A 13,561-nucleotide genomic window follows, 5' to 3' on the forward strand; every position below is an offset into this window, starting at 1 on the left:
AATCTTAGGATGCATTAGTAGTGTCTAAATAGTTTTATAATAGGCCAAATTTGGTGAATTACATTTAGTTCTGAGTATCCCAGTGAAGGAGGACAAACTGGAATTGATTCAGTGGCAAACAGGGTGATAATGTGGATATGAAACCATGTCATCTGAAGGATGTTGGAAAGTTGAGGGTATTTGGATCATACCAGCCCTTAACTAGAAGTTTAGGAACTGGATCCTATATTTCTGCCTGCTAACATGCTGAGTACTACTTGTTCAATAGGTGGATTCTTTTATATTGCTGGTGTAGGAACATCGCTGTTTTATTCTGAATGAAACAGCATGTCCAGGAAGAGTAGGCTGAAGTACTGCTGAAGAAACAAAACTTCCCTTGGGGGAAATTTTAATCTGAACAGAAACCAAACTTCTTAAAGAAAAACCAGAACGAACTTTTTGGCCAACCCAATACTTGTAACATGTAAAACGTGCTAAGTTGATTTTCAAGGTGATATTTGTCGTACTTTCCATACTATTTTTAGAGCATGGACATGGAAGAAATGTTAGAAATGGGAAAAGCTATGTGTAAACACAATGAAGTTTTAAAGGTCTTCAAAGTAGAACTGTGAATTGTTTTGAATGAATTTTGGTAATTTAATCAGATAGCTTTAGTTATGGTTGTCCCTACCTTACACTAAAATGTTTGTATAAAATGTTTATATACATGAAATCTATTTATGTATATCAGGAGAAGACACTTCTTGGTCTTTTGGACCTTTTCCTTTCTTGTGTGACTTGCTGTTTCATAGTCTTCAGGTGACAGCTTAAATGCCACCTCTGGACCATCCTATCTAAATAACTCACTACCACACTTCATAAATTTGCCAACATTATGCGCTATTTGCCTTCTTCCTCGTACTTACCAGAATTTGAAATTACATTTTTGCTTGCTTGCTTGGTTATGATCTATCTGTAATTCTAGATTGTAAGCTCCATGGAGGCAAAGACCAAGTCTACTTTAATTTACCATTGTTTGTCCACTCTCTAGAGTTCTCTTGAATGAGTTAAGATATTCATTGATTTATTTCCAGCTCTGGTTTTGTATCATCCAAAGTTATTCCTCTTAACTCTCAGGGAATAGTGATGTTTTAAAATTAGTTTCAGTTCACATTAAAGAAATTCTAGGAGTGAGGGTGTGTCACAGTATTGTGACTCTTGAGTACATTTGTCAATTCTAGTAAATGTAATATAGGTAGAAGTGTTACATTTGGCTGTATTTTTTTTTTTTTTTCGGTATGCGGGCCTCTCCCGTTGTGGAGCACAGGCTCCGGACGCTCAGGCTCAGCGGCCATGGCTCACGGGCCTAGCCGCTTCGCGGCATGTGGGATCTTCCCGGACCAGGGCACGAACCCGTGTCCCCTGCATTGGCAGGCGGACTCTCAACCACTGCACCACCAGGGAAGCCCACTATCTGTATTTTTAAAAAATACTTTGCCTTCTTTCTATTTGTTCATTTGGTTGTGTCGGGTCTTAGTTGCTACCAGTGGGCTCCTTAGTTGTGGCACATGTGCTCCTTAGTTGTGGCTTGCAGACTCCTTAGTTGTGGCATGCGAACTCTTAGTTGCGGCATGCATGTGGGATCTAGTTCCCTGACCAGGGATTGAACCCGGGCCTCCTGCATTGGGAGTGCGGAGTCTTAGCCACTGGACCACCAGGGAAGTCTATCTGTATTTAGATGACGACCTTTTCTTCCTTTTCGTGAAAATTAGGTTCTTAATTTTCCAGTGACTTGGAGTTGAAATGAGTATTTCCTTTTCTACTGACTTGTTCCCCCTTCTCCTTTTTTTTTTTTTCCCTTTTTCCTGCCGGGCAGCGCAGGCTTGCAGGATCTTAGTTTCCCGACCAGAGATTGAACTTGTGCCCCCAGGAGTGAAAGTGAGGACTCCTAACCACGGGACCGCCAGGGAATTCCCTCCCCTTTTCTTTTAAAGTCTGATATTGTCCACCCATTGTGTAACTGATCTAAAAGGGTATTTATTTCTAGCCTAAGCTAAATTGAAGACTGGACAGAGAAGTTGCTAGGCAAAGATACCCCTAGACTTGTAATAGAAAAAAGCCATTTAGCAAGAATGAACCTAGAGAATCCCCAAATATGCTGAAGGCCAACCAGAAAAACAATGTATTTTCAATATTCAGTTTCTGTAAATTGCTTATTTACACCTCCACCTCATATCTCCAAATAACTTATTCCTCTACCCTGGCTTTGTATAATGACACTACTTCCAAAAATCGGTTCCAAACTGAAACATCTTTGACCTTGCTAAAGCATGTAACAGTTTGATCCTTTTGGCAGGATCTAGACTGTAGGTCTTTGGTATCCTCATTTAGCAATCTCTTACTCATCACTGTTTGTCTCTGGCTTCCTAGCAGTTTCTCAGTCTTCTTCTAAATTTATGTCTCTGAGATTATGGTTATTTCCTTACGAGCTGGAGCTATAGCAGCTTCTTGGATTTCTTTGCCTTTCCAAAAGTTCTTAAAATTCAAGTCTAAAACTTGAATATAGTAATTATAAACAGATACCACCTTTCAGTTTGTCTCTGTCTTGCCCTCTTTACCAGATCCTAAACTCAATAGGAGTGGAGACTTGAATTCATTTATTCATCCCACAAGTCTCTGCATGCCTTCTGTGTGCCAGACACTGCTCTGGTGAGGCTGTATAATGGTAGTTAAGAGCACTGGTTTAGAGCCAGGTCACCTGGGTTCAAATCCCAGCCCTGCCACTTAAAGCAGCGTGCCCTTGGGCAAGTTGTTTACCTTCTTTATGTCTCAGTATCCGCATCTGTAAAAAGGGATGTAATAATACCCTCCTTGAGGATAAGTTAATAAAAATACTGTTTAAGTGTTTGCTGTTCTGGGCATTGAGGATACAACAGTAAATAAGAAAGATGAGATTTCTGCTGGTGGGAGCTTACATCCTACTTGGGTAGAGGAGGAAAAACAAAGTAAACAAGTACAAAGTAAACAAGTTTCAAGTACTGGATTTAGTGCTGGGAAGAAGAAAACAAGGTACTGGACTAGACCTTAGAGAATGACTGCGTGGCTGCTTTTGATTGGGTGGCCAGGGTAAACCTCTGGGGAGATGGCTTTTGAGTTGGGATCTGAATAACAAGAAAATCTGAGAGGTAGGGGAGGGTGAAATGTTCATTGATTATTGTTTTCCCTTCACAAGCCAGGCACAACATTACATAAAAGAATCTTTTGTTAAGCAGTGAGGCAGCGAGGTGTGATAGGATAAGTCCTGGAGTTCTGGTCTGGTTTAGGTATTAACTAGCTTTCTGATCTTTGAAAAAAAAAGGAAAAAACAATTTTGTTTTTTTCATGGGAAAATGACCCTGAAAGAAGGTTGACTCTTGAAGCTAGTGATGGGCTAGAAGGAAGTAGAGGTTCTTCTCCTTATACATTACTTTAGTCCTATGTTTATGGATTAATATCCTGTATTTTGGGACTTCTCTGGTGGCTCAGTGGTTAACAATCTGCCTGCCAATAAGGGGACGTGGGTTCGAGCCCTGGTCCAGGAAGATACCACGTGCCGCAGAGCTGCTAAGCCTGTGCGCCACAACTACTGAGCCTGCGCTCTAGAGCCCGCGAGCCACAAGTACTGAAGCACGCACGCCTAGAGCCCGTGCTCCGCAACAAGAGAAGCCACCGCAATGAGAAGCCCGCGCACTGCAACAAAGAGTAGCCCCTGCTCGCCACAACTAGAGAAAGCCAGTGCGCAGCAACGAAGACCCAACGCAGCCAAAAAAAAAATCCTATATTTTACAGGATGTAGTACATCCTGTTGTGGTATTACAATATTTGAGAATATTCTGTCACACTTTTTTTTTTGAGCACAAATAAACAGATTTTAATTCTTTGATAAGATAAATAATATACATAGGTACTTGGTAATACTGATAAAAAAGAAGATAAAAGTTAGAAAAATACAAAATGGAAAGATATAACTATAGATGTAATGAGCAGATGTATGGTTATAATTATAGGTGTAATACATAATTTTAGGTGTAAAGGAGATTACAGAATCTCTCACACTTTAAACCTTTTCCTTTGAAGTAAATATTAAGGGTATGCCTCATGGATTCAGGGTCCAGGAAGTAGGGAAATGGTAAGATGTGCCACAAACTCTATAACCAAGATGTCATTGCATAGAGTTTCTTCTGTGAGGACTGGGAAGCCTGTCTCAGGTCATCTTAGTACTTTTATTAACAGTTAACTTAGTTTGCAAAACTTGTCTGCTTATTGAGAAAAGACTGTGTGCCCCAGGTTATCAATAGCTCTCCTCATTTTTGTCTGTGTTTCATGGTGTCCCCCAGTTAGAGTTACAGGTCAGGTTTTCCATTTGCTGCTGTGGGTTGGTACGTTGGGAATTGTACTGCTTAGAAATCCCCCTTGGTAAAAGGGCAAAGAATGTTTGGTTTGGTTTGGTTTTAGCAGTCATTTCATCTTTTTTGTTTGTTTCTAAGTGTCCATAGAAGTTCAAGGGACTCACTCATTTGCAAAGGGGCTCACTCATTTGTTTGATTCTGTTTTTTTACATTAGGTGTAATTGAAAAGCGACCCTCTCTTTAGAGATGTCAAAAACAAACAAATCTAAGTCTGGATCTCGCTCTTCTCGATCAAGATCTGCATCAAGATCTCGTTCTCGTTCGTTTTCGAAGTCTCGGTCCAGAAGTCGGTCTGTCTCTCGTTCAAGGAAACGCAGGCTGAGGTAAGGGGGTGTGATTGTATAATGAGATGATCATTGATCAGTCAGTATAGGTCTCTGAAGATCTTTTGTTAGACCCTTTCTGTGAGTGTCAAATGGAGGTGCGGGGTTGGCTTGAGGTGGCGTGTTGGGCGGTAAGATATTCCAGGTCTCTTCAAATGTTACAAATCCAAATCATCTTTGATTGCCATGCTGTTGGCCTAATTCCTTTTCTTTCCTGTCAGCACATACTGTTTTTCATCCACTGTGGAAGAAAGAGCATTTTATTTTTATTTAAGCTACTTGCTTCAAATCTCTACACCTGATTATTTTTCACTGAAGTATTTTTGGAGGCTTGGACCAAGGTTTATTTGCATCATCAGCAAAGACAGGATAGCTAAGAGGATTAATAGTATGATCAACATTGCAAGGAAAGGAAACCTTAACTCACTAAAATAATTAAACCTTAAAGAACTTAATCAGGAGTCCTTTGTATATATATACCTGATACGCCAACTACTAACAAGCTGCAGCTATTTAGTAAAACACATCTTGCAACTGCCTAAAAAAATCACTATTGTAGACATCACTTTGCCTTAGTAAATATGCAAATAATTCTTTTGAATTTATTGCCAGTATTCTTTAATTTAGTCAGTTTCTACACCTTTAGTTGGATTATTTCCTATTTCAGCTGTCTTGGAATATAATGCCAAACTTCCAGCATCTTTCGTCTTTTGTTGTGTTATGAGTTCGGTTTTTCATTCTTTAAAACTTTCTTTTGTGAGTAGATAAGAACCTGTTAGTAAATATAAGTTTCTATATGTGTGTTAGAGAAATATTGATGTATCTAAATGTTTAAATACCAAAAGGGGATCTTTGTACAATTTCATTCTTCTTGTCAGAGCTGCAGTAGGCAAGGAGACAATTTCTCAGTTTTACCACTTGGCGCCCCTGCTCATTATTTTAGATGAGTATCTAGAGCCCTTCTCTTAAATGAATTATGCAGTTTAAAATAAACTCAGGAATAGTTGTTATTAATCTTTATTGATGGTTTCCATAGTCCTACTCCTAAAAGAGTCTATAAACAAATAGTTGGTAGGCTCCCCTCCCCCCACCCTCCCAACAAGAATAAGTTAATTCTTTTTTTTAAATACATTTATTTATTTCTATTTATTTATTATTTTTGGCTGTGTTGGGTCTTCGTTGCTGTGTGCGGGCTTTCTCTAGTTGCAGGGAGCAGGGGCTACTCTTCGTTTCGGTGTGTGGGCTTCTCATTGTGGTGGCTTCTCCTGTTGCGGACCCCAGGCTCTAGGCATGCGGGGTTCAGTAGTTGTGGTTCGCGGGCTCTAGAGCACAGGCTCAGTAGTTGTGGCGCACAGGCTTCGTTGCTCCACGACATGTGGGATCTTCCTGGACCAGGGCTGGAACCCGTGTCGCCTGCATTGGCAGGTGGATTCTTAACCACTGCACCACCAGGGAAGCCCAAGAATAAGTTAATTCTTAAATGGAATCTGTGAGAAGCCTGTCTGAAAATTAATTTCAGAGCAGAGATTGAACAAAAAATAGGTGTGCATAAATGTTAATGACTTCCATATAGTGTAGAACAGGAAGTTATAAACTTTGAGTCTCTCACTCAAAAACCCTTTTTTTTTTTTTTAAGATAACATTACACCTCGAGGGTAACCAATCCTAACCTTATTTTTCTCTCCCATGTTTCTTGGGCACACATTTTTATACCAAGCTTTGTTTGAGGCCTGTGCTAGATAGAGTCTCTCTGTTGCCCAATTGTGTCAGAGTCTGTATGTAAGTAAAATTCTCTTTTATCTTCTCAAACCCCACCCCCATCCCCACCCCCACCCCCCAAAAATGAGGGAAAGCCCACTAAATAGATCTACCCCAGGAATTTGCTATCAAGGCCATAGGACCGAGCAGAGACTCTTAGTAAACTCCTACCTTGCGCCCAGAGTCTTTTGATCTGGTTTGCTTAAATCTCAGTTTCAGCTCATTTGGTTCTTTAAAACTTAATCTAGTAAATGGAAACTAAATAATTGGTTCAAAAAGAAGAGGCTGTACAACCAAAACTGAGAGAGAAAATTGAACTGACATAACCCAAATTGAAAAATGTTTACCAGCTCTGAAGTATTGTGATAGCTAGAGTTCTGGGCGGATCTCTCTGGACAGATTGCTTCTCCTTATTCTACAGATCATTTGGCATGGTCATCAACTTGGCAAATGAGGGAAAGATACCTTATGCAGGCAGTATGTGCCGGGGTAGGTCTAGAGCCACTCCATGTGCTGTCCTAATACCTGTAAGATTATTTTGGAGGAATATCTCCACTAGAAAACAAGTTTTTATATTTGATTCTAGTCTGACTTCTCTGCTTTTTAGAAACAGATAAATTTGCCACTGGATGTTCAATTTTTAATTCTGGCTTACCTGTTTCATGATTTTTTCTTTTGTTTTCCCTCTCCTACAAGGAAAGTATACTGTCCAGAGAGTTTGAGAAACCATACCTTTAAATTAACTTAACTGCTGAGTTCTACAGAATTGGAGAAAATTGGTTGTTTCCTTGTATTTCACAGACTGTTGTATCCTTTTAAATGACTTCTCATAAATAAATTTGCAATCTGCAAAGACTCATATTCCTGCATCCGTGCAGTGACTGCGGGGTTTGGATGCAGTATGCCGCAGGGCCCTCACTAGTAATTGGTGACAGAAGCAGCAGTAGCCTCTGAGGATGGGAACATGAATAAAACCCTCCTTAGTGCTGGTGGTGCATCACCTCCCTCAAGTACAGCCATTAAATTGGGTCATATTCAGTTTCATAGCTGCATCTGCCTCTCCCTTCTTTCTTACATTGTTCTATTTTCGAATGAAAAGTGTGAAAGGTAAGTTTGTTTTTTTAAATTGTACTTAAATAGCAACCATTAACAACCATCACTATGCTTCATCTTCACTAGTTCCTTTTGTTCTTGGAGTAGATAAAGAACCTGGGTAGTAAGTAGTGGGAAGCCAATCCCACGTTATCTTCTAAGTGTAAGTTTCTTTCTAAAAATAACATTCTGTTTAGTTGTTAAAACCTGTCACATTTGCATCTGTTTCCAGTTAGGTCTGATATGAGAAGTCCTGCTTATGAACTGAAGGGTTTTTATTCTATATGTAAAGAAAATATTTTTGGAGTTTTCTAGTAATTTTACATATTTCTAGTTAACTACTTAGGAGTAGTGACTAATTAACGCTCTATATCATAGTTGACATGACAAGTGGTATCAAAGAACGCCACTGGATTTTCCACACCAACAAATACAGTTTTTGGCTTTTTGATGGAAACAGCTCCCTGTCATTGACAAGCCTGGCATTTGTGAACATGTAATTTTTACAGAGTTAGGTTACTGTTGAATCCCCACCGGTCTGGAAATGTACCTTTGCTAAATTAGAGTTCTGTATTGTTAAATGAAGAAGAACACCACTAGGCTTTAGGTTGACCTTAAAGATGTGCAAGTGTGGGGCTGTTTTTGTAGTTCCTCTTTGCTACCCTCTTGTGTGTTTTGATGTCTTATGGTCAGATGGTGCCCTCTTGTGGCACCTGGGTAAGACCTTGTAGTTCAGCCACAGAAACTTGACCTTCTAGATAATGAGACCATTTCCAGATTCCCAGTTTAAAAAACAACAACAGTATTTGTATGCTTTGCTGCTGATCTGATTTCAGTTAAAATTCTTTTAAGCTTTGAACAGATGAGTTCTCTAAGTCCCTATTTAAGCATTCTTTGGTTTAGAACTGTTGTAACTTTTTTTTATACAACCCCAAGTCTTAGTGGAAGCTAAGAAATTAGCCCTGCACAGACAGAGAGAGGTGGATAGGATGGGGAGTAAGCAGTGTGGGGCCAGAGGATCTGAATAGTACCTGTCTGGGTACCACAGCATGCAGGGATCACTTCCAATGACCCAGGGACCTACCTGTACAATCCTCTGTGCCTGTGAAACTCTTAGCAAGTAGTATACTATATTAAAATGGTGTTTGTTTAGTTTACCACATTAGAAACATTTTTATATTCTCTCAGTCACTATAGAAATACATCTCCATTTAGAATGTGCTACAGTATTAATGAAGCATCTCAGTGTCTCATTTGTTAAAGTGCTTCTTTATTTTTGTACTTAATGTGGCCATAAGAGTAGAATTAATTATTTAAGTTTGTACCTTTCGTTTGAAAACACTGAAGTTAAATGATGCATAAGAAGAGGGATTTACCTCTTTGTTGGCAGGTTTTTCTTGAGTAAAAATGCTTGTGTCAAAAATTCAAACATTTCTTCCCTCCCCTGCCCCTCTTTCAGTTCTAGGTCTCGTTCCAGATCATATTCTCCAGCTCATAACAGAGAGAGAAATCACCCAAGAGTATATCAGAATCGGGATTTCCGAGGTCACAACAGAGGCTATAGAAGGCCCTATTATTTCCGTGGGCGCAACAGAGGCTTTTATCCATGGGGCCAGTATAACCGAGGAGGCTATGGAAACTACCGCTCAAACTGGCAGAATTACCGGCAGGCATACAGTCCTCGTCGGGGCCGTTCCCGATCCCGGTCCCCAAAGAGAAGGTCCCCTTCACCAAGGTCCAGGAGCCATTCTAGAAACTCCGATAAGTCTTCCTCTGACAGGTCAAGGCGTTCCTCATCCTCTCGTTCTTCCTCCAACCACAGCCGAGTTGAATCTTCTAAGCGCAAGTCTGCAAAGGAGAAAAAGTCTTCTTCCAAGGATAGCCGGCCGTCTCAGGCTGCCGGGGATAACCAGGGAGATGAGGCCAAGGAGCAGCCCTTCTCTGGAGGCACCTCCCAAGACACAAAAGCGTCTGAGAGCTCAAAGCCATGGCCAGATGCCACCACATACAGTGCTGGTTCTGCATCACGGGCCTCAGCCGTGTCTGAGCTGAGTCCTCGGGAGCGAAGCCCGGCTCTCAAAAGCCCCCTCCAGTCTGTGGTGGTGAGGAGGCGGTCACCTCGTCCTAGCCCTGTGCCCAAACCTAGCCCTCCGCTTTCCAGCACATCCCAGATGGGCTCAGCTCTGCAGAGTGGTGCTGGGTACCAGGCTGGGGCACACCAAGGTCAGTTTGACCATGGCTCGGGGTCCTTGAGTCCATCCAAAAAGAGCCCCATGGGTAAGAGTCCACCAGCCACTGGCTCCACATATGGCTCATCTCAGAAAGAGGAGGCTGCTGCTCCAGGCGGAGCAGCCTATACAAAGAGGCAAGTATCTTGTTTCCCCTGTCTGGTTGTTTTTATCTCACCAGCCGGCAGTTTAGTTGTAATGTGATCTGTAGAGCTCTGATTAATGGTAATAAGGTAATCCCGTTTCCTCAACTTTTCATTTAGCAAACTTTAAAGCATCACCCCAGGAAACCTTTAGCTTAACTCTAGTTTTCCTACCTTCCTGAATTTGTATTGCAGCATAAAGTTTCTTTAGACTACTCTGCAATGATGTTTTCACATTTAAAGTTTACCTTGGATTCTACCAGTATAAGCCAGAGAACAGTAGAGATTTGTGGGTCAGCCATCAAAAAATGTGGTCTTTACCAAAATGAATGGCTGTTGGAGCTGTTAGACCCTCTAGGACGTACCATCTCCTGTGATCGATCTGCATCAGTCCATCATGGTGAAGAGCTGCACCCTCACACCCTCCAGTTGAGGAGACTGGGCAGAATGGGAAAGTCCAAGGCTTAGTCCAGGAAGACCTTGTTTTAAAATCACAAAGTGGGTGTATGTCCCAGTAGAAGCCAACCAGGCTGTGTGTTAGGAGAGGACATAACAGTGTCTCTGTCTTTCTACCCTGGGGGACACACTGAGTTGGAACTTGAATCTTTTTTATGTGGTTGGATGGATTGGGGTGGCAGAGACATAACAGGGAATTTGTACTGGGACCAGGTTGTTAAGAGGGCTTTACAGAGCAGGTGGTTCCCCTCCTGCCCCCACCTTTTCCTTTTATTAGCATATTCTTTGCTGCCCTGCTGTCCTTTGGTTCTTTTTTGTCATATTAATGCAACTATAACATGATCAGACTTTTTCCATTCATGGTACAAATGAGACGTTCAGAATCTGTACTTTGCAGCTTTCAGTAAGTCTGCTTTGAAATACAAGTTTTGTTCCTTGCCAGGACTATGAATCTCATTAGAACACTTGGGCATGAGCTCTGCTTTTCCATAAGAATGAGTAGGATGATTTTTGCCCCCTCCCCCAATTAACATGTATTCTGTTTTTATTTGTGTTTGCAGTATATTTCATACTTAGATCTTCTAGGTGACTTGAAGCAAATTTGAAGTCTCTTTTGAGACTTGTATTTCCAAATGTGAGTTGTATAAAAGCAAAACAGTCCAAGGTTGAACATTCTATGTTAACTTTGCTGAAAGCAGATTTTAAGTGACTGAGTGAAGGTTGGATAAGACCTTAAGTTTTTTTTTTCCTAGACCACTTACAGGTAAGTAGGTTTTTGTTTTTCAGTATCCTAAAAATTGCCTTTGCTATTTTCTTTTTGTTTGTTTTTCTAATACACAACTCCATAGACCATATAGTTTTCTCTTAAATGCCAAGTTCATAGATCTGTGAAGAGCAGTTTTTTAGAAATTAATAGAAGGTAACCAAGACTCCTTTCGTAACACTGGAATCCACAAGACATGCTTATTAGAGAAGCAGAATCCTAAGACCGTACGCACATGGTGCTAGTTTATTTTAGATCAAGTTGCTTAAGAAGCTTCTTGTGTGTGTCTCCCTTGTGTTTTCATAACTAGGTATCTAGATGAGCAGAAGACAGAGAATGGAAAGGATAAGGAACAGAAACAAACAAATACTGATAAAGAGAAAATGAAAGAGAAAGGGAGCTTCTCTGATGCGGGCTTGGGTGATACAAAAATGAAATCTGATCCATTTGCTCCCAAAACTGATACTGAGAAGCCTTTCCGGGGTAGCCAGTCTCCTAAAAGGTATAAGCTCCGAGATGACTTTGAGAAGAAGATGGCTGACTTCCACAAGGAGGAGATGGATGATCAAGATAAAGACAAGGGTAAAGGAAGGAAGGAATCTGAGTTTGATGATGAACCCAAATTCATGTCGAAAGTTGTAGCAGGTGCAAACAAAAACCAGGAGGAGGAAAAGTCAGGCAAATGGGAGGGCCTGATGTACGCACCGCCAGGGAAGGAAAAGCAAAGAAAAACGGAGGAGTTGGAGGAAGAGTCTTTCTCAGAGAGATCCAAAAAGGAGGATCGGGGAGGACCCAAGAGAACCGAAAGTGGGCACAGGGGATTTGTGCCTGAAAAAAATTTCCGAGTGACTGCTTACAAAGCAGTCCAGGAGAAAAGCTCATCACCTCCCCCGAGAAAGACCTCTGAGAGCCGAGAGAAGCTAGGAGCCAAAGGAGACTTTTCCACGGGGAAGTCTTCCTTTTCCATTACTCGAGAGGCCCAGGTCAATGTCCGGATGGACTCTTTTGATGAGGACCTTGCCAGGTGAGCTGTAGTCCATCTTGACCCTCAGGGTTTTAGTAGCCTAACCTCTCTCCCTGAGGTCATTCTGGAACGAGGACAGGCCCCTCATGTATTTCCCCGCTGTCTCATTTTCAGTGTGTATACCCTCGTGTCTCTGTTTTCAGTGGAGAAGTGTGCATCACTGAGCAGTTATATGTTGGGGGCAGTATCATAGCAGTGGTGAAGCGTCTTTTTACACTATAGTGACTGGCTTTTTTGATGCTGGGTCCCCTCTGCTGCTCTCTTGCACTCTATTCATCACATTGTAAGCTCCCCTGCCGGCCCCATTCCACCCCCGTCCTGTTGCCTTCCTAAATGTGCTTGAGATGTCTTTTGCCTGTGGAGCCATGCAGGGTCCATTTTTCCATTCTTAGCTAAGTCACAATATCTATTTTTACAGGTCTTCATGAAATAATGTAACAGTTTTAAAGTTGGGGCTGGGGGCAGGAGAACTTAAGGAAAGAGTGATGAAGCCCAGGCTGCTTTTTACCTGGTGTAAAAACTGCAAAGCCAGTTGGAAGTCTCCTGAACAGCATTGTAGCCACATCCCACTCTTGCTGCATTGTGTCACTTCACTGAGTGGCCCTGGATGGCCAAACTAGTTGGTCTTTTAAAACACCTTCCTGTTTGTCATCTGTTAAAACCAGCAGAGACCCCCAGAACAGAATCACTGAGGTTTAATGCTTCATCCTACCCATTTGTTCCTATTAAATTCCAACGGGGAAAAGGGGAGAGAGAGGTCTTAGATGCCTTTTCCCATAGTTATGGTGCATTGAAGTTACTTTTTACTTTGGTAGGAATTAAAAAAGGAACTTTACAGATGAATTTAACTCTTTTAAAGCACGCTCTTCATTTTTAGGATTTAAACGTTCTGACTTTCTGTGTATCTTGTTACATTGGGCCTCCCTGTGTTTCTTTTTCAGACCCAGTGGCTTATTGGCTCAGGAACGAAAGCTTTGTCGGGATCTAGTTCATAGCAACAAAAAGGAACAGGAATTTCGATCCATTTTCCAGCACATACAGTCAGCTCAGTCTCAGCGGAGCCCTTCAGAACTGTTTGCCCAGCATATAGTGACTATCGTTCACCATGTTAAAGGTGAGTCCAGACCCCAGCCTGCTCAGGGTCCCTTTCCACGTGCTTAGCTTCCTCTCTAACAAGCAGAAGGATGAGTGGGGGAATGAGGGAGTCTATCAGGGATCTTTATCTCATTGATAGGGGCCTTTGAAGCTACGGGCTAGCTTGAAGGAAATTTCTTCCAGGGAGAAGTTTCCATTTTTTAATTACAGAGATGAACATTATGAAATGCTAGTGGTAACCTGTGATCATGA

The 13,561-nt window shown here is 41.5% G+C and overlaps 1 protein-coding gene across 4 annotated transcripts in view; it reads left to right on the top strand.

The window, feature by feature from the left end:
• Window positions 1-13,561, top strand: part of THRAP3 (thyroid hormone receptor associated protein 3) — a 77,078-nt gene that overhangs the window by 52,288 nt on the left and 11,229 nt on the right. For all 4 annotated transcript variants that reach the window (XM_079899114.1, XM_079899112.1, XM_079899115.1 and 1 more), the window contains 4 exons: window positions 4,583-4,750; window positions 9,060-9,965; window positions 11,501-12,214; window positions 13,156-13,328. In XM_079899114.1, coding sequence (XP_079755240.1) covers window positions 4,614-4,750; window positions 9,060-9,965; window positions 11,501-12,214; window positions 13,156-13,328 — 1,930 coding nt within the window. In that variant the 5' untranslated portion in view covers window positions 4,583-4,613. The remainder of the gene's footprint in view (window positions 1-4,582; window positions 4,751-9,059; window positions 9,966-11,500; window positions 12,215-13,155; window positions 13,329-13,561) is intronic.

The sequence above is a fragment of the Stenella coeruleoalba genome, assembly GCF_951394435.1.
Source record: "Stenella coeruleoalba genome assembly, chromosome: 1".
NCBI classification, from domain to species: domain Eukaryota; kingdom Metazoa; phylum Chordata; class Mammalia; order Artiodactyla; family Delphinidae; genus Stenella; species Stenella coeruleoalba.